Source organism: Podarcis muralis, chromosome Z (assembly GCF_964188315.1).
Source record: "Podarcis muralis chromosome Z, rPodMur119.hap1.1, whole genome shotgun sequence".
NCBI classification, from domain to species: Eukaryota; Metazoa; Chordata; class Lepidosauria; order Squamata; family Lacertidae; genus Podarcis; species Podarcis muralis.
The window spans coordinates 2,524,947-2,548,424 of NC_135673.1; the positions used below are offsets into that span (position 1 = coordinate 2,524,947).

At 48.5% G+C, this 23,478-nt stretch overlaps 1 protein-coding gene across 2 annotated transcripts in view; it reads right to left on the reverse strand.

The window, feature by feature from the left end:
- The window catches only part of LOC114589048 (carboxyl-terminal PDZ ligand of neuronal nitric oxide synthase protein-like), a 54,271-nt gene that overhangs the window by 13,400 nt on the left and 17,393 nt on the right, over positions 1-23,478 (reverse strand). Inside the window, exons 3-7 of one of the 2 annotated variants that reach the window (XM_028715029.2) lie at positions 20,233-20,301; positions 4,822-4,914; positions 3,802-3,860; positions 2,517-2,625; positions 2,255-2,396 (exon numbers count right to left, since the gene is read on the reverse strand). In XM_028715029.2, the coding sequence (XP_028570862.2) occupies positions 2,255-2,396; positions 2,517-2,625; positions 3,802-3,830 (280 nt within the window). In that variant the 5' untranslated portion in view covers positions 3,831-3,860; positions 4,822-4,914; positions 20,233-20,301. The remainder of the gene's footprint in view (positions 1-2,254; positions 2,397-2,516; positions 2,626-3,801; positions 3,861-4,821; positions 4,915-20,232; positions 20,302-23,478) is intronic. The other variant, XM_028715026.2, reaches the window with a different exon arrangement.

Here is a 23,478-nt window from a genome sequence, read left to right on the forward strand (position 1 = left end):
ATCATTCCCCCCCCAGCCCACATTTGTTTTTATTTTCATTTCCTAATGCATGGAAAGCAATAGCAACGGTAATAAAGAGTGAGAGAAATGATCCCAAGGAAGAAAGTGGGGAGGGGGAGGAAAGAAAGGACGGGAATGAGGAGGGAGTTGGTAGCATTCCGAAAACAGCACTGCATATTATCCAATAATGTTTTTCCAGAGAACTCCACTGAGAAGAGGGCAGCTGCCAATGAGGTCCCTTTTATTTTTAGTACATTTGATAAACGGGTGCCAAGCATAATTTACAAAGTTGTCCTTCATTTTTGGGTGGTGTAAGGTTCAGGGACACGGGTGGCTCTGTGGGTTAAACCACAGAGCCTAGGACTTGCCGATCAGAAGGTCGGTGGTTCGAATCCCCGCGACGGGGTGAGCTCCCGTTGCTTGGTCCCTGCTCCTGTCAACCTAGCAGTTCAAAAGCACGTCAAAGTGCAAGTAGATAGGTACTGCTCTGGTGGGAAGGTAAACGGCGTTTCCGTGTGCTGCTCTGGTTCGCCAGAAGCGGCTTAGTCATGCTGGCCACATGACCCGGAAGCTGTACACCTGCTCCCTCGGCCAGTAAAGCGAGATGAGCGCCACAACCCCAGAGTCGTTTACGACTGGACCTAATGGCCAGGGGTCCCTTTACCTTTACCTTTTTAAGGTTCAGATATATTTTGTTAACTTTTCCCATTAATGCAATGGTCCAGGTCTTGAAGTACCAATACTCTTGGAAGTTTCCTGGAGCTGACATCTTTCGTATCATTTATTGTATGTTCTTGTTCTACGTGCGGCTATTTAAACAACAAGAAGAAGAACCTCCTCCTCTTGTACATAGCTTTGGATTTTTTAAAAACATGAATTGATTAATGTGTTAGATGGTCAGGATGGACGTGAGAGACCAGGGTCCAAATCTCTCTTCCCTCCACCCACCCCCAATGGCCATGAAGTTCAGTCAGTGTGACCTTGGGGGCCAATGACTGACTCTCAGCCTAAACTACCTTGCAGGGGTGTTCTGAGGATTTGAATGAGGAGTGGGGAGAACAATGTACTTTGCCACCTTCAGCTCCTTGAGAAAAAGGTGGGACATCAATGCAAGAAATAAGGCGCTTTGAGGATTTGCAACTAAACGCCAGGAAGAACTCTCTGACAGTAATAACCATTCAACAGTGAAATGGTCTCCCTCAGGAGGAGCTGGGCTCTCGAAGCAGAGGCGGGATGGCCATCGGTCATGGATGCTTTGGCTGAGATTCCTGCATTGGGGGCGGTTTTGGACTGGATGATCCTTAATGATAATAATAATAATAAATTTTATTTATACCCGGCCCTCCCCAGCCAAGACTGGGCTCAGGGCGGCTAACACCAGGTATAAAAACAACTGATTAAAATACAACTTAAAAGCAAGATTAAAATACAACATTAAAATGCAGCCTCATTTCAGTAGAAACTCAAATCAAAAACTTTTTGGGAGATGAAAACGTCAAGTCTTCACCAAGGCCAACTATCCAGACTGGTCCTACATGGGCCAGAAAAAAGCCAGGGAAGTCCCCAAATAGGAGTTCCATCACAGAAGGAGAAAGGAAAAAAGAAAGGGAGGGGGTCAAGTTGATTCCAAGCCGAAGGCCAGGCGGAACAACTCTGTCTTACAGGCTCTGCTGAAGGAAATCAAATCCTGCAGGGCCCTGGTCTCATGAGACAGAGCATTCCACCAGCCGGGGCCAGTGTTGAAAAGGCCCTGGCCCTGGTTGAGGCTAATCTGACTTCCTTAGGGCCCGGGACCTCGAGGGTGTTGCTATTTATGGACCTAGAGGCTCTCCGTGGGGCAAACCGGGAGAGGCGGTCCCGTAGGTACAAGGGTCCTAGGCCGTGAAGGGCTTTAAAGGTCAAAACCAGCACCTTTAATCTGACCCTGTACTCCACCGGGAGCCAGTGCATCCTTTCCAATACTACAGTTCTATGATTCCATGCTCCCTAACATCTAGCCATATATAAAATTTATGAAATAAGAAAGAAGTAATAGTTATTTAAATAAACAAGCAAACACCAATTTGCTGGGGTGGGGGAATCCATCCTCTCATCTTCTTTTGAGTGCCTCCTGACGCTTCCAAAACCAGTCAGTGTTTATCCTCCTCCTTCTGGGGAGAAAGGCTACCACCAGGCAGGTATTTTAAATTTAAAGAAAGAAACCAAGCCCCAACCCTTTTGAAATGCCCACGCAGATCTGACCCAGACCCCTCACCTTCCACCTGGGGGTCATCCGCGGAGTTGTTGCTGGCTCCATCCGCCTGGCCATCGGCATTCTGCAGGGCATGTTGGAGGCTCAGCTTGTGACAGACCTCGAAGGCCTGGCCCACTGTCCGAACCACCCGCATGGCCTGCGTCTGTGGGGAGAGAGAAGGCCCACCTTAGCACAAGGAGAGACGGGGGGAGTTAAAGGCAGCAGCAGTGGTGGGGAAGGAGGAGGTCCCGTCGCAAAGGGCCCCCCGCCCAAGCCAGCCCACCTTCTTCTTGGATTTGAAGACGTTGCACCGGAAAGAGTTGTTCGCACCGTCCCTGGCGATGTAGCTGAATATCTTCAGGTCCTGGGAATCATGAGAGACGTAGAAGATCCTGAGGAGAGGAGAGGAGAGGAGAGGAGAGGGGAGGTCCGCAAAGTGAACCAGGAGGAAAAAGCGTCTCCAAAGTCCTGGGCACAGGGGAATGGTAACAGCATAGCTTGGGAGTTGCCTTAAGGTAAAGGGACCCCTGAACATTAGGTCCAGTCGTGGCCGACTCTGGGGTTGCGACGCTCATCTCGCTTTATTGGCCGAGGGAGCCGGCATACAGCTTCCGGGTGATGTGGCCAGCAGGACTAAGCCGCTTCTGGCGAACCAGAGCAGCACACGGAAACACCGTTTACCTTCCTGCCGGAGCGGCACCTATTGATCTACTTACACTTTAACGTCCTTTTGAACTGCTAGGTTGGCAGGAGCAGGGACCGAGCAACGGGAGCTCACCCCGTCGTGGGGATTCGAACCGGCGACCTTCTGATAGACAAGTCCGAGGCTGTGTGGTTTAACCCACTGCGCCACCTGCATCCCAAGGGAGTTGCCTTGCACTGTGCCAAACCCTTCCCTTGTTTCCCAGGAATGCTGGGCAGATTGTCCTTCAGATTTACTCCAATGAGGTGGAAGCAATTACCAGCTTAGGGGATTGAGCCACCTGGACCAAATTAGCAGCTTTGCCAATCTGGTAGTGCGGAGGACAGCTGTCAGGGACTGCCTGGGTGGGTCAGCAGGGGTACCCCAGGAATTTGCACCAGCACAGACAGAGAGGCCAGCTGGCACTGCAGAGACCAACTGGAACGGAGGCCGGGTTGGCACTCCCTATTGAGGAGAGCAGGACCAATATATGCCCAATGGGCAGTGGGGCAACTGAAGGGAGCTGAGCCACTAGTGGCCACCTTTTAGCCCACCAAAGGGCCAGGGGTCAATCTGGCTCCATTTCATCTCTGGGCAATGTGGAATAATAGGGCAGCTTTGCATATATGTTGTGTTTTTATTTATCACAGTTATTAAGGCACATGGCCACTCACTGCCACCAGTATATATGAAAGTTTGGTTCCTTTAAGAGTACACAGAACCTTCATTCTCAAAAACAATGGAACTCACAGGTGGATAACACCATTTATTTTTATAAATCTTAATTGTTTGCAAAGGGAATATTTGAATGACTTGATGCTATATTACACCTTTGGAGCCGCGCTGGATCCTTGCATGCAAGTAGGGAGAATCTGCAGCAACGTACCTGTATACGGGGTCGTGCATGACCTCCATCTTGCCCTCATCCCAGGCCCACTCCTTTCTCTGCAGACAGGAACAAAGAATTAGTATAGCCCTCTCCTCCTCCATGAATTTGCCTGGCGCCCTTTTAATGCAATCTAAGTCGGTGGCCATCTCTGCCTCCTGTGGACGTGAGTTCCGCAGTCTAACTGTGTACTTTATTTCGTCTGTCCTGAATCTCCCAGCACTCAGCATCACTGGAGGACCCCATTAGTTTCTAGAATCAGTAGAGAGGGAAATGAAAGGCCCATCTACTTCTTCAGCCTCATGCATGATTTGGTTTACTTATTTATTTGAAAAGTTTTTATTATTAAAATAATTCAGCATTAATACACATTGCGAATATACAAGCATACAAACATACATTTCATACAATCCTTAAAAATGTTCAAACATACCTACACTCAATCCCACAGATCACTCCTTTCCCCATCACCATCCACCACCCCTCACCCCACCTTTGTCTTAGACTTCCAATCTACTCAGTTGCAATTTCTTTCCACTTCTATTACTTTCTATCACACACCTCTAACCTAATTTCATGCTTCTTTTTCTGTTACACACTGTTACCCGTCTTATTTAGTATTTCAGTATTTAAAACAGAACTTGTTTATTCTAATAGTTCTGATTTTTCAATATGGTTTTGCAAGTATCCTTTTAACACCTTCCAGTCCCTGTCTATCTTCTCTTTTGAGATCCTTCCAATTTCTCCCATTGTTTTGGATATATTGTAATACTCCAATAATCTGGCAAGCCGCTCTGTTTTGGCCGGTATAATACCACTTTTCCAATTTTCCGCAATCAATGATTTCCAACACTTTCACACTCTCCCCTCCCCTTCTTTCCAAACCAAGAAGTCTCAAATGTTGCTAAGGGAGTTTGCCCTCCACCCCCTTGATCATTTTTTGCAGGATGAGAGGGTGGGGGCCCTTTCCCTGCCCCCTCCCAGCTCTCCAGCGTGACTCATCTAGGCCCCACTCCTCACCTTCTGCTTCTTGCGCAAGATCACTTTCACTCCATCCACAGAGATGATGATGTTGACCTTCTTCTTTTTGATGTTCTTGGCCTTAAATTCATACTGCGGGAAGGAAGAGGGCGGAGAGATGCATTAGGGCGGCCAGTTGCCGTCCAGCTTGGCCCCAAGGCTTTGCAGTGGGGGGGGGGAGGTCATGACAGCAGCCCTGTCACATGGTGAGTGGATAAAAATACCTATCCAATTTCCACTTCTAGATTTCATGCTGGTCAATTTGTAAATGCAACCATTTGCACCCAAAGCCTCCTGCTGCATTGCCCACCCTGATTTTTGTTAATTGCAGACTGCAACCCCCCCCCCCCCCGTTGGGTTGAAATAAACGACAGACGAATGGCAAGTGTCATATGGGAGGCATCTACCGAGCATGTCTCGGGGAGTCCCTTTTATTGAATATTGCAGCATTGCCACATATGTGCTTGTTGCTGATTGGTTAACACAAATACAATGCAAGGGTTGCATATAGGCATTAATCATCAATAGATTAAAGGTTGGGAAAGGGAACACAGAATTGGACAGGCATGAAAACCTCCTTATTAAACTATAACTAGTGATTGATATAGCAAAACTTAAAGGAGCATATAAACTATTACTAGTGATTGATATAGCAAAACTTAACAGAGCATAACTATTGTATTCCATAGATGTGGTCAACCATGCATTAAGAACAGGTCAGGGTACGATGTTTCATGGACTCAATGTGAACTGAACATTCTAGGATGGGTGAGGAAGGAATGCTTCAGCTTAGATGTTTGCCAGAGTCATGTGCAGAAGCAAAGCTTCCCATCACCCCCCCCCTTCCTCTCTCTCTTAACTGTATGTGCTGGGCTTTTTTTATCTCAGCTCAGGAGGGAGGGAGGCAACTCAGGCCTGCAGTGGGAATGTTCAAAGACCACTTGCGGGGGGCTGTCAGACTGAAACGGCCCCAGATGTGGCTGCACCACTTAAATATTCATTAAAGCGGGTTTTGAACGAAGCAGCAGAACGGAGCAGTTTTTGTGTGTGTTGTAGCAAAGAAAACAGCCCTCCCCAAACCCCAAATAAAATCATTTGGAGAGAAAGTCAGACGAATGATGATGATGATAATAATAATAATTTATTATTTATACCCTGCCCATCTGGCTGGGTTTCTCCAGCCACTCTGGGTAGCTGGGTAGCTACAAAATATTAAAAATGCAATAAAAATCAGACATTAAAAACAGGGCTGCCTTCAGATGTCTTCTGAAAGTCAGATAGCTGCTTATTTCCTTGACATCTGATGGAAGGGTGTTCCACAGGGTGGCGCCACTACCAAGAAGGCCCTCTGATTTCATCTTTTGATTTGAAGGGCACCGTCTTGGAATGCAAGTTGTGCTTACTCAATGGGGTGCAGATGTGTGAACTCTGCACATCCTCAGAGGCGCCTGCATTTGCTTCATGCACTCAGAGGCAAGGGTCCCAAGGTCAGTCTCAGCTGTGTTTTAAGCCTTCCTTGCTTGACCTTCCATCAGTAGCCTTTCTCCACCCTGCCCTGAAGTTTGCTCTCCACCTACTCAGTCAGAAGGATGGATTAGCCTAGCCTCCCACCACCCACAACCCTGGGTCCAGGGTTGAAGGCAGCAAGCAGGCAAGAACAGCCCCCGCCCCAGGCAACCACTTGGTCCCCGTTAAGCTGTGACCTCTTGATCAATCCATGAATTATTACACAGGGCAAGCTGTTTAGAAAGCTAAATTTAGCCACAAAGTGTGAACACACAGAGAGGGAGGGAGGGAGGGAGGGAGGGAGGGAGGGAGGAAGGGAGGAAGGAAGGAAGGAAGGAAGGAAGGAAGGAAGGAAGGAAGGAAAGAAAGAAAGAAAGAAAGAAAGAAAGAAAGAAAGAAAGAAAGAAAGAAAGAATGCAGGCCAGCCAGCTGTGTTCTTGTTTACACAAAAAAGAGGGACAGGGTATGATCCCTGCTGAAAGGACAGCAGCCGCTCTGCCAAAGCTCAGAAGCATTGCCACCGCAACCTCTGCCTGTGGCTAAGAACATGGATTCTCTCTCCCCTAACACACACACATACCGGATATGCACCTGTGGAACCAAAATCTTCCCTTTGCCCAAGGGCAGAGCCAGGTGCTGCCTGTTCCTTCGAACACACCCTTTCCCCCAGCCAGGAGGCCTTCTAGCAGTTTCAGACTACAACTCCCATCAGCCCTGGGCAAAGGCCCTCCTAAGAGATCTGTTTCCACTTTTGAACTGCTGGGGCTTTAGAGGCCCAGGCGTGGGCTGCTACAGCTCCATACCCCAGTAGGGCAGTGCAGCTGCGTGGAGAGCCCTTTCTGCTTCCTCAGGATGGCGGAGGCTGCCCCCTCGCGCTGTTGGAGCTGAGCACCTCTCCAAGGCGTGAGAAGGGGAGCCATGCCAGGGATGGGTGCCAGCTGGCTGCTGCCCTCTTCTGCCCTCAGCATTCACGCAGAGCCGCTCACTGCTTTGAAAAGGGAACTGGAAGCCAAAGAATATTTGCACCCCAGGGCGAGTGATGGGATTGGCTCCTCCTGAGACCTGTGCTTTGGCTCCTCTGCGCAGGTTCTGAACACATCTGTCTGTTCGGGAGAAGAGGCCAAAAGCCGCTGGATCTGCTATCAGAGGGGCTCAATCGCTACTGTTATTATTACAGTGGTGCCCCGCAAGACGAATGCCTCACAAGACAGAAAACCCGCTAGACGAAAGGGTTTTCCGTTTTTGAGTTGCTTCGCAAGACAAATTTCCCTATGGGCTTGCTTCGCAAGACGAAAATGTCTTGCGAGTCTTGCCATTTTTCCCCCGCTTTCCCCTTTTTCTAAGCCGCTAAGCCGCTAATAGCCTTTTAGCAGCTCAGCCGCTAAGCCTTTAACAGCCGCTAAGCCGCTAAACCGCTAATAGCGCTAAGCCGCTAATGGGGTTGCTTCGCAAGACGAAAAAACCGCTAGATGAAGAGAATCGCGGAACGGATTCTTTTCGTCTTGCGAGGCACCACTGTAATTATTAAAAGCAGGTTTGCTTCTTGGGAGAAAAGCGATACAAACCTAGACAGCATCTTAAAAAGCAGAGACATCACCTTGCTGACAAAGGTCCGTATAGTTAAAGCTATGGTTTTCCCAGTAGTGATGTATGGAAGTGAGAGCTGGACCATAAAGAAGGCTGATTGCCGAAGAATTGATGCTTTTGAATTCTGGTGCTGGAGGAGACTCTTGAGAGTCCCATGGACAGCAAGAAGATCAAACCTCTCCATTCTGAAGGAAATCAGCCCTGAGTGCTCACTGGAAGGACAGATCCTGAAGCTGAGGCTCCAAGACTTTGGCCACCTCATGAGAAGAGAAGACTCCCTGGAAAAGACCCTGATGTTGGGAAAGATGGAGGGCACCAGGAGAAGGGGGAGACAGAGGATGAGATGGTTGGATAGTGTTCTCGAAGCTACTAACTGAGTTTGACCAAACTGCGGGAGGCAGTGGAAGACAAGGAGTGCCTGGTGTGCTCTGGTTCATGGGGTCACGAAGAGTTGGACACAACTAAACAACAACAAACCACTTGGATGTTTGAGCAAGACTGACAGCTGCAGCTCCTTCAGAGGTTGGGACCTGAACCAGTACAGTGGTACCTTGGGTTAGAAGACACTTCAGGTTACAGACTCTGCTAACCCAGAAATAGTACCTCAGGTTAAGAACTTTACCTCAGGATGAGGAGGTGCCGCTGCAGCAGGAGGCCCCATTAGCTAAAGTGGTACCTCAGGTTAAGAACAAACCTCCAGAATGAATTAAGTTCTTAACCCGAGGTACCACTGTAGATTCAAACGACAATAAGAGAGATGCCAGCTAAACTTTAGAAGAACTTTCTGACAGTAAGAGCTGCGTGACAGTGGGATGCGTTACCTCAAAAGGTGGTGGGCTCTCCTTTGGATGGGCATCTATCAGGGGTACTTCAGCCGAGATTCCTGCATTGAAGGGGGTTGGACTAGATGACCCCTGGAGATCCCTTCCAACTCTACCATTCTATGATTCCACGGCTGCCAGGCTAGGAATAATTGATGATGATGATGATGATGTGTGTGTGTGTGTGAAAATGACTCCCAGCATTTTGGAGCCTTAACTCCATATCGGGATAAATGGCGCATGACCAACAAAAATATTTGCACCATGTAAAGGACACAGGAAACCAGTCCAACTTACTTTTTCTTTAGCATACAAAACACAGTTGGCCCTGCCAGATTCTGCCTCCATTTGCACCGCCCTTCTGGTTCACATTTCCTTATGGGCCTGCATTCCAATGCACAACTCCCTTCACACAAAGAAGACAGAATCATGGAGTTGGGAGGTACCCCCAAAGGTCATCTAGCCCAACCCCGTGCGATGCAGGAGTGTTAAGAGACTCCTGGCAGCAACCCTGGTCCTGCCTCTGTTTAGAAAGCCAGTAATAGCACCACCCTTCTCCCTCCGCCTAGCTTCCATCTCAGAGGACCAAAGCAGCCACAGAAAGACCCCAACTCCACCCCCCACCCTGAGACAACCACCGCCAAGCACCTGCCCAGGTGGAGATGCCCACTGGGCACATGGGCACCTGCCTCCTCCAGAACGGAAAGCTTAACTGGCAAAACATGTTTACTGAAGCTGCACAAAAAGCATTTTGGGCACCGTTAATCCCAAGGTAAGATATGATCAGAGTCCTGAACTTTTATTGGTGTGGGGATGGAGAATATTCATGCAGTCATTTACTGCATTTCTATCTCATATTCCCCCCGCCCCCCCATGGAGCTCAAGTACATAGGTTTTCCTCCCCCCCCCCCCATTTTATCCTCAAAACAACCACCCTGTGAGGTAGAGCTTACGCAGAGAGTCAGTGATTGGCGCAAGGTCACCCAATGAACTCTATGGCCAAGAAGGATTTGAACCCTGGTCTCCCGGGTCTTAGTCCAACAATTAACCACTACACCACCACCGACTTCCCTGTTATGAGCCTCTGAGAGATCTGACCAAAATTTCTCATTTTTCCAACAGCAACTAGCCAGATGCCTCTGAGAAGGCCAGAAGGAGGGCTCAGGATCTCTGCTGTCCCCAACCGGCAATATTCAGAGGTAGACTTTGTGTTAACATGGAAGCTTCATTTAGGTGCCCTGACCACTAGCCCCCAAATAGCCCCCACTTCTCCATGAATTTATATAATCCTTTTCAACAGCCTCCTAAGCCACTGCCCCTCACCATATTTTGTGTCAGTGAATTCCAAAAGTTAGCTTCGTGAAGAAATCGTTTTTTAAAAAACCTTTTAATCTCCCTCCCCCCCTTTTGTTCTTGTTTTTATTATGTATTTTGTGTTTTTATCTTGTATTTTTATGCCGCTAACTGCCCTGAGATCTACGGATGAAGGGTGGTATACAAATTTAATAAATAAATGCATGCATAAAATATTATCTGCTCTGAATTTACCTGGGACTCAGATATACAGCTGCAAATATAACATTTTGAATGTGTTGCAAAGTGCAATATACAATTGTGACACCAGATGACGACTGTGAGCTATAGCAGATTCAATGCATTTTTCAAAACAATTTTTTTAAAAAAAGCATTTTCACATGTGTAGATTCCACCCTGCTGATCTTTTGTTGTTGTTGTTAAAGTTTTTATTTAGAAAAAAACACACTTTACTAAGTGGTTTAAATATTTTGCAATGAAGCAAAACAAAGAGTCAGGTGGCGACTTGCTCTGGTTATCTCTCGCTTGGACTACTGCAATGCGCTCTATGTGGGGCTACCTTTGAAGGTGACCCGGAAACTACAACTAATCCAGAATGCGGCAGCTAGACTGGTGACTGGGAGTGGCCGCCGAGACCATATAACACTGGTCTTGAAAGACCTACATTGGCTCCCAGTACATTTCCGAGCACAATTCAAAGTGTTGGTGCTGACCTTTAAAGCCCTAAACGGCCTCGGTCCAGTAGACCTGAAGGAGCGTCTCCTCCCCCATCGTTCTGCCCAGACACTGAGGTCCAGCTCTGAGGGCCTTCTGGCGGTTCCCTCACTGCAAGAGGCCAAGTTACAGGGAACCAGGCAGAGGGCCTTCTCGGTGGTGGCACCCGCCCTGTGGAACGCCCTCCCATCAGATGTCAAAGCGATAAACAACTACCTGACATTCAGAAGACATCTGAAGGCAGCCCTGTTCAGGGAAGTTTTTAATGTATGATATTTTAGTGTATCTTTCATCTTTGTTGGAAGCCGCCCAGAGTGGCTGGGGAAACCCAGCCAGATGGGCGGGGTACAAATAATAATAATAATAATAATAATAATAATAATAATAATAATAATAATAATAATAATTATTATTATTATTATTATTATTATTATTATTATTATTATAGATCCAGAGTACCGGTACATGGCTGGATACGACATTTGAACCCGAATGAGTTTTATCTGAAGTGAGACAAGACAACAGGATGGCTGTTCCTGCAGGAACAACAAGGCCTTGCAGTAGTGGATATCAGTATGTACCAAATCAGTACCAAATGAAGTATGATGCGGTGGGAGCCAGCCAGCCATGCGCTTGCGTCTTAATATATGCCAGAAAACACCCTCAACATGGCAGCGGAGTCCATCGGCACATGAAACATGTGCATTTGGTGAAATGTGCATTTCATTTGCTGATCTCCCCGCCAATCCCACCCTGAGCTAAAATAGGATGCCAGAAGGTGAACACCTCCCCTGTACACACTTCTTAGGGCTGCGCATGATTTCACAAGCATCAGTCATGTCCCACTTGCAGAATGAAATGCGCTTGCAGAAGAGCGTGATGGATGGAGCCTCATCGGAATTATTTGGCGGGGGGAGTGGGGAGTTTAATGAGCACAGGCCTCCCTTTGGCAGTCAAGAGGCGTCTCTGCAGAGGCACTGCAGACACAAGGAGAATCCCAAATGCTGCCGTCTTGTGTGGGCAGAGAAGGCGCCAAGCGCATCCTGGATACTAAATAATGCATCTCCACACACACACACACACACACACACACACACACACACACACACACCCGACCTCCCTCTCCTCTTCATTGCAAAGGAGCTATTTCGGGCTGGATGGATTTCCAAGCCAGAGAGAGGTGGGGAGAGATTCATTCACTTAGCATGGGAAAAGAACAAAAATCCCTTGAGCCAGTCTTCACAGAAAGGACTCCCCGAAGAGAAGCAGAGGTGGAAGGCATGACGTTTGGAGGAGGAAAGAGAAGCGTGGGGTCGGGGGCTGGCATGCATGGCCCCACCATGAAGCAAGCTGAAGCAGCCTGCTTTAAGGTAGTAGGGCTTGGAGGGTGCGGGGGGGGGGGGGGGGTCAGATGTCTGGACAGCGCAGCTAGGCTTTTCCCAGGGGGTGGTCCCCACAAGGGTTGGAATGCTGGTTTGGAAGAATCTTTGGCTCCTCACCCCTTCTTGGAAGCAAAGGAGCACGGAGCCAGGCCAGCCTCCCGAAAAGAGCTTCTTTGCGAGCGGAGGATGGTGTTGCTCTTGAGTAAAAAGCCTCCGTTTTCCGGCTCCCACGCTCACCTCCTGGCGCCAGGATACCTTGTTTGAATCGCTCTCTGTGCTGGCACAAGCCGGGGCCCAGATGGCATAATGACACAGACCGTTCCTGAAGCAGCCAGAGCACCCCACGCCCCTGGTGCACGAACGCACAGCCTGCCCCCATCCCAGGACTTGGCCACCTCCTGGGGGGGGAGGTACATTTCGTGACTGGCCACGCCTGTGTTCATCTGTCAGTACAGCACTGGCTCCGGCTCAGAAGGGGAGCACAGGCAACATCAGAACAGGGGCAGTTTAAAAAAACCAAACCAGCAGGCCAAGGAGTCAAAATCACAGTGTTGGGAGGGACCCTAAGGGTCATCTAGTCCAACCCCCTGAAATCCAGGAATCTCAGCTAAAGAATCCCTGACAGATGGCCATCCAACCTCTGATTAAAAACCTCCAAGGAAAAAGAGCCCGCAACCTCCCGTGGGAGACCGTTCCACTGTCAAACAGCTCTTACTGTCAGAAAGTTCTTCCTGATGTTTAGTCAGAATCTCCTTTTTTGTACCTTGAAGCCATGAGTTCGAGTCCTACCCTCCGCAGCAGGAGAAAACAAGCTTGCTCCATCTTCCATGGGACAGACCTTGAGATATTTGAAGCTGGTTATCATATCTTCTCTCAGTCTCTTCTTTTCTAGGCTAGACATTCCCAGTTCCCTCAGCCCTTCCTCCTAAGGCTTACTTTTCAGGCCCTTGGTCACCCTCCTCTGCACACCTTTCAGCTTGCCAATGATATAATAATATGAATTAGCAAAGGCCAGCTGGTATTATTTTCAGCAGCCTGCTGAGGTTCCCACCATTTCCTTCCAGGCAGCAGATAAAGGGCAGGTAGGAAATAAAATAAAAATTGAGACGGTTTGGAGACAGCGGCCTTTTAATGGAAAGTTATAGGTTGCTGGGCAGATACAAAGGAACATCATGCTCAGCCACACACAGCACTCTTCCAGGAGATCTCCTCCAAAAACACCCACACAGGAGTGGTGACATTCGAAAGTGCCCCAAGAGAGGAGGGTCTGCGTATTCTGCTTGGGTGCTGTCAATGTTGCCCTGCAGGGCAAGACAAGGCAGATTTTGGCTAAACATCAGCAGAGACTTCGTTATGGTAGGAGGTATTCACCACTGCAACAACCTGCTTCCTTTGCCGGAGGTACTTAGGCAGAGGCCAGGCAGCTTTCTGCCAGGGATGCTTACGTTCCTGCATTCCCTGCCCTGCCCTAAGCAGGGGCTGGAGAAGATGGTCTCTAAGGTTCTTCCTGACTCTATGATTCCATCACTGCATTGACCAGACACTGCACAAAGCCAATCTTCATGCGCTGACCGCATCCACAGTGCTTTTTTGCACTGTGTGCACAGTGGTTAACACCTGCCACCCAAGAATCTTGGTGTGATCCTACACATAATTATATCGGATCCACAATGCTTTGTCAGAACACTGTATTGTTGCTGGCACCTGCTAAGGCCATTTTCATTTAGGCAACCGTACCCAGACATGTAGAGATGCGGGTGGTGCTGTGGTCTAAACCACAGAGTCTAGGACTTGCCAATCAGAAGGTCGGCGGTTCGAATCCCTACAACGGGGTGAGCTCCCGTTGCTCGGTCCCTGATCCTGCCAACCTAGCAGTTCGAAAGCACGTCAAAGTGCAAGTGGATAAATAGGTACTGCTCCGGCGGGAAGGTAAACGGCGTTTCCGTGTGCTGCTCTGGTTCGCCAGAAGCGGCTTAGTCATGCTGGCCACATGACTCGGAAGCTGTACGCCAGCTCCCTTGGCCAATAAAGCGAGATGAGCGCCGCAACCCCAGAGTTGGCCACAACTGGACCTAATGGTCAGGAGTCCCTTTACCTTTACCCAGACTTGTAGAATGTTGGTGTATGTTTTAATCTATAATAATAATAATAATAATAATAATAATAATAATAATAATAATAATAATTTATTATTTATACCCCGCCCATCTGGCTGGGCTTCCCCAGCCACTCTGGGCGGCTTCCAAAAAAATATTAAAATACATCAAACATTAAAAGCTTCCCTAAACAGGGCTGCCCTCAGATGTCTTCTAAAAGCCTGGTAGTTGTTGTTTTTAATTTATTGCCAATACTACTTTTTTTTAACGTTTTAAATAAGCGTTGGCTGTTTTTACTGATAATTGCTTTATTCTTTTTTTGGTTTTTTGGTGGTGTTGTTTTTTTACAACCAAGTGGTGTATAAATTTTAGGAAATAAGTAAAATCAATAAGCATGGCTCTTGCGCTTGGGTCCTGCGTACAGGATTCCAACAGGCATCTGTTCAACAAAATGCTGCAGTAGGAGGGCCACTGGCTTGATCCAGAAGGGCTCGTATTATATCTTTTACTCTTTAAAATTAAAATTAAAAATTAAAGATATGGCTTATCTGCGCCCCCTCCCCTCCCCACGGACAGCCATGTCCCCAAAGCAGCCATGTCTCCAAATGAGGTCTATCCATCATGTTTAGTTTAGCTCCTTGACCCCTCCTTGGCTAACCCAAATCAGCATTCACACAAGCTTGCAGAGACTGCGCCAGCAGCAGGCACGCCCCCCCACCCCACCCACACGGCTCTTGGGAATCCAGTTCCAGCAATTCTGAGCATGGCATTAAAAGGTCACCATTGCTTAGAGATTACATGTTTTGCAGGCTGATCCATCAGCCCATCTGCTATCAATCATCCCTGGAACGTGATCTCATAACTGCGGCATTTTCTTCTCAGCTAACAGAGTGACCATCACTCTGACAGGAGGAGATGGCCATGGCGATGGCGGCCACCATATATTGGAGCGACCCCAAGGGGATACATCGCGATTTTAGCTTTCTATTCTATTCTACTATTGCTAATAAAAAAGGCCTATTTTTTTTGCCCTTGCAGAGATAAGGATGGAAATGGAGAGGGGCTAAGCAACGCTTGCGGCAGGCCAGGGGTGAGGACTCCTCATTCTGCATGATGAAATGTAGAATTATGTAAAATGCATGCAAATCTTCATGATTTGCATAATCATGAACTGAGCTCAGGTTATCCTGGCACATAATAATAATTATTTTTAAAGAGCCCTGCCTATGCAAAGCCCTCTCTCCACTGCAAAGTAGAATACCCAGATAGTCCAAAGATAACTTGCATCCTTCCGTACGTGTCTTCCTTACAGTCCTGCCAGGTGGGTCGCTGACGGAGTGCAGATAGAGAGAGGGGGTTTTCTCCCTCTCCCATTGTTCTGGAACTCAGGGCAGTCTCTCAAAGCCAATTCGGTGCAGTGCCTATGGAACTCACTACTGCAGAGGGAGGCATCCCTCCACATTTAGAGGAAATAGGCTACTAACTTCCAGGCACTGAGAAAGAGCCTATGCCTTCAGACTCTGTTGCCGTCAGGTCCTAATTTGGGGGGGGGGGGGGTTCCTATTGTGGCATTTGGTGAGTACAGAATATTGTGCTATAGGTTTAATCTCAATCTCCTTGCTTGAAATTTGAATCCACTGGTTTGGGTGCTACCTCCCAGAGCAGGAGAAAACAAGCTGGCTCCATCACCCCCTGTGTTAAACCACTCTGGGAACTGTAGTTCTGGGAGGGGAACAGGGGTGGCTCTCCTAACACCTCTCAGCACCTTGCACAAACTACAGAAAACAGCCACTTCTTGAAAGATAACCTATAAAGTAGAAGCAAGCTCTTCTTATGCTCTTTGTTGGCGTCGATCTGTCTCAAGAGACAATGGAGCGTGCTGCTGAAGCACCGAAGAGGCTCTTAAACATTTTGAAACCTGACGCCTTATTTGGGGGGGGGGGTGTTGCTCCTGGCTTGCAGGGCTGCTGCTGCAATACTGCAAAAAGGCGCCCAATGCAATCAGCACGTGAAGCTGCCTGTGAATGAGGCCTGCAGTTGTATTATTGCAGTGCACCTCCCAGGCCCGCCTTACCCATAGAGGCTAGTGGCGCAGGGCGCCAAGTTCTGGAGGGCGCCAGGCGAGAGTCTGGGGAACACCGAACGAGCTACCCACCTCCTCCAGCCCTAAAAAAAGGCTGAAACTCTGGGAAAGGGTGTGTGTGTGCGCCAAAGGGATCTTTGCACCACAGCGCCAGATATGCTTAAGACGGCCCTGGCATCTCCTGACCATTCCCCCAAAGGGACAGAATCCCAGTAGGGTTTTTTAGGGGGGAACAAAATATGAATTCTCCACCGACTTCGCATTATAGCATCGTGCAAATCCACATTTAGAGAGGGTGTCACTGGGAGAGCCCTGTGTGGTTTCCAACAGAAAGCCTGGGGCAAAACCAGTCCCCCCAGGGTGGAGGGTGGGAGGTGCACACATGCACAGCTGGCATGCTCTTGCATGCAACTTTCGACTGGCTCTGGAGCTGACTTACCCATAGAATAATGACCCTTCTGGGGAAAAGTCACGCCTGCCTCTCTATTAACAATTAAGGCGTAGGAGAGGAGAACAGATTAATTTTGAGGCAGCAGAGCAAGGAGGCCAAAGGACGGTATCTCTGCTCTTTTCGTCCTTGCTCAAGAGCAAAAACCTGTGCCACAAACTCTGCAAGCTAAAGCAGACTTGGAGGCAAACAGTAGGAGTGTAATTTACCTTAATTTTCTAGTCATTGAGTGGGGGAGATGGGAGATTTTTCATGGCACTGAATCCACCCCCTTGGTTATGCTAAACCTTTCTCAGCTTCTCTTCAACTGGCTTTAGATTATTATTATTTTGAATAATAATAATAATAATAATAATAATAATAATAATAATAATAATTTATTATTTATACCCCGCCCATCTGGCTGGGTCTCCCCAGCCACCCTGGGTGGCTTCCAACAAAGTATTAAAATACATGGTCTGTTCAACATTAAAAGCTTCCCTATAAAATGCTTATTCTCACCTATGAGGGCTAGGAACTTGCTTAGTGTGTGTTACGGAGCCAGTTTCCCGTGGCTGAGATCTGTGGTTCATAGCTGCTCCCGAAGGATCAGTTTGGCCCACTGCCTGTACTGAATCCATGACTTTCAGAGCTTTCAACCTCCTCTTCAGGACTGCAGCTTGTCTTTACAGGGTTGGCAACCAATAGCACCAGGAGCACCACCAGCCTGGGAATGTCACCCAGAAGACGAAAGAGGAGGGGTGGTGGTCAGCTGCAATGGTAACCAAAACTGCTGGGCTTAGCAGAGCAGGACCTTTGTTTGCTACAGAAGCACACCCTTCTCCAAAGGAGTTACTGAGCAGGGACGCATTCAGGGTTACAGCACTAAGTGCTAGGACCCAAAAAAGTGTCAAATCACAGAGCTGTGGAGCTGGAAGGGACCCCAGGGGTCATCTAGTCCAACCCTCTGAAACGCAGGAATCACAAGCTAAAGCATCCATGATGGCCATCCAACCTCTGCTCAAAAATCTCCAAGGAAGGAGAGCCCACCATCTCCCGAGGGAGACCGTCCCACTGTTACACAGCCCCTACTGTCAGAAAGTTTTTCTTGATGTTGAGTCAGAATCTTCTTGTAATTTTAAGCTATTGGTTCGAGTCCTACCCTCCACAGCAGGAGAAAACAAGCTTGCTCCATCTTCCGTGTGACAGCCCTCCAGGTCCAGGCAGTCTTTCTTTGGGTTACATTCTGGACCCCAGTGGGGCTCATGTTAAACGTTCCATTCCACACTGCCCCAACCTTCTAGTGCCATTTTGGTGACATTTTCAGGTCACTTCCAGGTTTGGCGCTGCACGTGTGTGTGTGCAATCGCATATCAATCAGACATGTCTAAATGGGTAATTGCCTTTATTTGAAGGTGGCTACCACATCGCTTCTCAGTCTCCTCTTTTCCAGGCTAAACAGACCCAACTCCCTCAACCACTCCTCAAAAGGCCTGGTTTCCAGACCCTTGATCATCCTGGTTGTTCTCCTCCACACACCTTCCAGCTTGTCAACATCCTTCTTAAATTGTGGCGCCCAGAACCAGACACAGGACTCCAGTTGTGGCCTGACCAAGGCAGACCACAGCAGTGCTATGGAGCTATTACTTTTCGCTCCATAAGACGAACTTTTTTCTTTCTAAAAATTAAAGGGAAATGTCTGTGCATCTTATGGAGCGAATGCGTGGTTCCTGGAGCCGAATTGCCCAGGGGCGAAAAGCAGATCATGCTTTCTTTTCTTTTTTTCTGAAAGAGGGAAGGGGGTGTTGAAACAAACCAGCTGATCGGCAAGCGATCGGGAGCGAGATAAGGGACACTAGCAACAAAGGAGGCTGCCTGGGAGGGGGGAGGTAAAAGCCCATGGATCCTCAGGATTTTTACAATGGGTCACCCCAAATTGACCATCAGATCACATAGCTTGTCCATGGCTACAGCCTGCACAAACTCCCCCCCCCCCACGCATCCAGTTTCGTGGGGCCACAATGGCGCAAAAACATGGTTACAAAGCACAGATCCACGTGGATCCTCGGGATTTTTGCATTGGGCTAGCCCAAACTCACCATCAAATCACATATCATGTCTGTGGCCACGGCATGAACCACAAAAATCATTCTTCCACGGTTTCGTTCAGAATATTTTTTTTCTTGTTTTCCTCCTCTAAAAACTAGGTGCATCTTATGGAGCGAAAAATACGGCACTTTGCTTGGTCTAGACAGGCCTGTCTTTTCATTTTCACCTCTCTGCCTATCCTTGATGGTTCTGAACAAGGAAACTTTGCTGAGGTTTTGTACTGTCCCCATTTAACTTTGGCTCAATCAATTCTTAAATGTTTCCATCAGCTAAAAGGCAGAGGCTTGATCCGTCAACCTCCCAACTTCAATTAGCCCACACTGAGAGGCAGGGAAGCGTAGTGAAGCGGATGCGGGGCATAGACCTCCAGGTGGCTGGGGCTGATGGGTGCTGGGATCCTGACAACATCTGGAGTGCCACAGATGTTCCTCACCACCAGTGCAGCAGTTACATGCCAGGCTGAAAGAACTGGAGGCCTCTCTCTCAGACAAGCCTACCTCGGAGGGTTGTTTGCAAAGGATAAAACAGGCAGGGAAATGGCAGCCCTATAGGTGGCCTTAAAAACCTTCTTCTGAGGCAGTTCTTCAGGAACTTCCCACCCCCAAACGCACATGCCAAGGGGTAGGGCCTTTTCGCTGGTGGCACCCCCAAATAAGTGTCTTCAATTGTAGCATTCAGGTGCCAGGTTAAATCCTCTCTTTTAAAGCAAGGCTCCTGACTGATGGATTGCTGGTAGGAATATGGCTGCAACGTTGGCTTTGCTGCCTTCTGACTTTCAACCCTGTGTTTGGTTTATTTACTTATTCTGAAAATGTGATTTATGGTTTCAGTGCCAGCTTGCCTCTCTGCTTCCCTTGTATTAACCTGGGTTCTCGGGGGGGGGGGGTTAATAGATTTATATTTTGCATGTCTATCTCACCTTTTCCTCCAGGGTGGCATGCCTGGCTCTCCCTCTTCCCATGTTAGCCTCTCACAACAACCCTGCGAGGTAAGTCACGCTGAGAGGCAATAGCCTGATAGGTGAGATGAGGATTTGAACCCTGGCCTCCCAGGTCCTAGCAAGGCACTCTGAGCTTGCTTTGGCCTTGCTCTGACACTGCACCTCCAGAGGCAAAGCCTGAACGAATTATCTTGCCATGGAGAGAAAGGAGGCGTGCAACCTGTTCCATTTAACGCTGTGAGTGGCATAAGAAGAGTCGTATCTCAATGGTAGATCATCCACTTTGCATGCAGAAGGTTGCAAGTTCAATCCCCAGTAGCAGAGCACCAGCGTGGTGTAGTGGTTGCAGCATCAGATAAGCACCAGGGTTCGAATCCCCGCTCAGCCACAAAGCTCTCGTGGGCTGACCTTGGGCCACTCAGCCTAACCTACCTTGAGGGTTGCTGTTGTGGGGATTCAGTGAGGAGTGGGGAGAAGAGCCATGTACTCCACTTTGAGCTCCTGGGAGATAAAGGTTAGATATTTATTATCATCATAATCATCACCATCATTAATTAAATTTGCACAAAGCCCTTCATCCGAAGATCACAGGGTGGTTCACAACATAAGCATATAGAATGAGAATGCAAAATGCATAACAAAACAAAACCAAACAAATAACCTCCCCCTAAAATAAAACTAATCTCTAGGTAGGGCTTGGGAATGTCCCTGGCCTAGGGCCCTGGAAGGCAGAGGCCGCCAGTCAGTTCAGACCAGACCCGGGGGGGGGGGGTGTTAACCTTTGGCCCTCCAGTACTACAACTTCCATCAGCCCCAGCAAGTGCGGCCAACAACCAGGGAGGATGGGAGTTGTAGTCCAGCCACGCCTGGAGGTCTGCAGCTTCCCTCACACCAATTATGGACAACATTGGGCTAGATAGACCAGCAGCTGGTCTCAGGGTGAGGCCCTTTCCTAAACCACCCCCAGGCTCTGAAAGCAAGCATAGGCTACAAAGAACCAGAATGTAATGGGGGCCAGGATGCGCCTGCCAACGAGCGCATCAATCGCCGCCCCACTTAATATTCAAGCGGCAAGAATAATGACATCCACTGTCACTGTCAAAGCTGGGGGAATTGGCTGGGGAGGAGGGAGGATTAGCTACAGCTCAGTCAGTCGCAGAAAAAGTCGGTGGCTCCAGGAGGCTACTAATAATCCAGAAGAAAGGCTGGCAATTTTCAACGCAGAAAAACCCCCCACACACATTTAAATGCAGGCTTAGCTTAGCCTTAATGTCAAGCCAACCCAGCAAGCACCAAATTTACATCCACCAAATTTACATTCTGCTCCAAGGGCTGAGCTTTCTCTCTGCTTGTTAAAGAACACCTCTTGCCAATAAACCAGCCTGGGGGGGGGGGGGCATGGCTGTGTCTCTGGGTGGATCCAGGAGCTCTCAAAAGAACAGAGGGCTCCCACCACTCATTTTGGGTTCCCCACCCCCCCCTGAGCAGCAGGTAGGAGGCAAGGGGGACACCTGTGCTATGGACAACTTTACCAGCATGGCTTCAAAGTAAAGTCCTGAAACACTGAAGCCAAATCTCGCATCCAGCAGCTTTGTGAGAAAGGGATGCCTTAAAACTGCTGAGAGTCAGTGTGCAAATATTTTGCCTTTGTTTGTTATATGCACACTCGCCTGCTTCGATCTGTGGGACTGGCCACATCATACCCGTTCTGGCATTTGTGGGAACTCGATCTCGTAGGGTGGCAGCACCTGTAATTTTGGAACTCTCTACCTGATGTCAGGTACGTGGGTGCCAGGGACGTGGGTGGCGCTGTGGGTTAAAGCCTCAGCGCCTAGGACTTGCCGATCGAAAGGTCGGCGGTTCGAATCCCCGCGACGGGTTGCGCTCCTGTCGCTCGGTCCCAGCGCCTGCCAACCTAGCAGTTCGAAAGCACCCCCGGGTGCAAGTAGATAAATAGGGACCGCTTACTAGCGGGAAGGTAAACGGCTTTCCGTGTGCTGCGCTGGCTCGCCAGATGCAGCTTGTCACGCTGGCCACGTGACCCGGAAGTGTCTTCGGACAGCGCTGGCCCCCGGCCTCTTAAGTGAGATGGGCGCACAACCCCAGAGTCTGTCAAGACTGGCCCGTATGGGCAGGGGTACCTTTACCTTTACCTGATGTCAGGAGCCTTTGCTATACTCCTTTTGGTGCCTGCTAAAAGCATTTTTGTTTAGACATGCCAACCCAGAAGTTTAGAAGGTTGGAGATAAGAACATATTTCTTTATGCCACCACAGCTGCAAGAATTATGTTGGCACAAAACTGGAAAACGGAAACCATACCCAGTATAAAGGATTGGCAGGTCAAAATGGTAAACTATGCCGAGCTTGCTAGACTAACAGGTAGAATACGAGACCAAGATGAACAGAAATTTCATGAAAATTGGAATAAATATTGGAATTATATCGGAACCAATTTGTAGAGGAAACTGGCGGGGTTGGAATAAATCTAACAGTGAGTGATTAACTTTTAAGAATAAAAACAAAATACGTGATTGTGGAATTTATTTGATACTTACCAAAAGGGTGGAGGGGAGTCCAGGGCTCGGCAGAGCCCGAAATATTATGATTTTCTTTTTCTTTTTATGATTTTTTGTATAATTTGGGGAAGGGAAATAATAAATTATGTAAATATGTACTTATATGTATACTGATATGCTTATCGGTATGTTTATTTGTATATTTTCTTTGTGTAATTTGAATAAAAATGTACTGGGGGGAAAAAATAGAAGGTTGGTGTGAGTCTTAATCTGCTTTTAGTTCATCATTATTTTAACTTCCGAAAGGTCTTAAATTATTGTTGTTAATTTTTCTCAGTGATATTTGCATTGTTTTATCCCATTTGCAAACCGTTTTAAAAGTGTCAGTCCGATCCTGTGACATTTCATATTTGGCTGGAGAAGGTTCCTAAAATGCTCAGCTCTTATTGCAGACTTCCTCACAAGGACCCTGAAGACTGCAGTTTAGCACAGGATTCGGAAAACTTTCTCACCCTCCTTGCAGGCACCCCCACCCCCTTCAGAAAACTACAGCTCCCATCCCTCCAGGTGTCCTGATCAGGAGCCTGGTGCTGAACATAAGAGGGCGCTGCTGGGTCAGGCCTCCAGGTGTCTGGATGAAACCTGCAAGCAGAGCCAAGCATGAGAGCCTTCTCCCTTTCTGTGGTTTCAGAAGCATAGCCAGGCCTGCGCAGAGCTTGCCTGAGGCCCAGGGCAGGAGTTCCCAAGTCAGCTGGGAGGCATGGGGCAATCTTGGCATGACAATGTCGGTCTGGCATGTTCCTGGCGGGGAGCCCTGGCCAGCTTAGTCCTCTGAGACGCAGGGCAAGTCTACCCAGCTCCTGGTGTAGTGGTTAAGAGCGGTAGTCTCATAATCTGGTGAACCGGGTTCGCGTCTCCGCTCCTCCACATGCAGCTGCTGGGTGACCTTGGGCCAGTCACACTTCTCTGAAGTCTCTCAGCCTCACTCACCTCACAGAGTTTTTGTTGCAGGGGAGGAAGGGAAAGGAGAATGTCAGCCGCTTTGAGACTCCTTAAAGGGAGTGAAAGGCGGGATATCAAATCCAAAACTCCTCCTCTCCTGCCTCTGTCTGGGTCTGAACATTGCTGTCTCCAACTGTGGACATCATGGCTGGGAGCCAT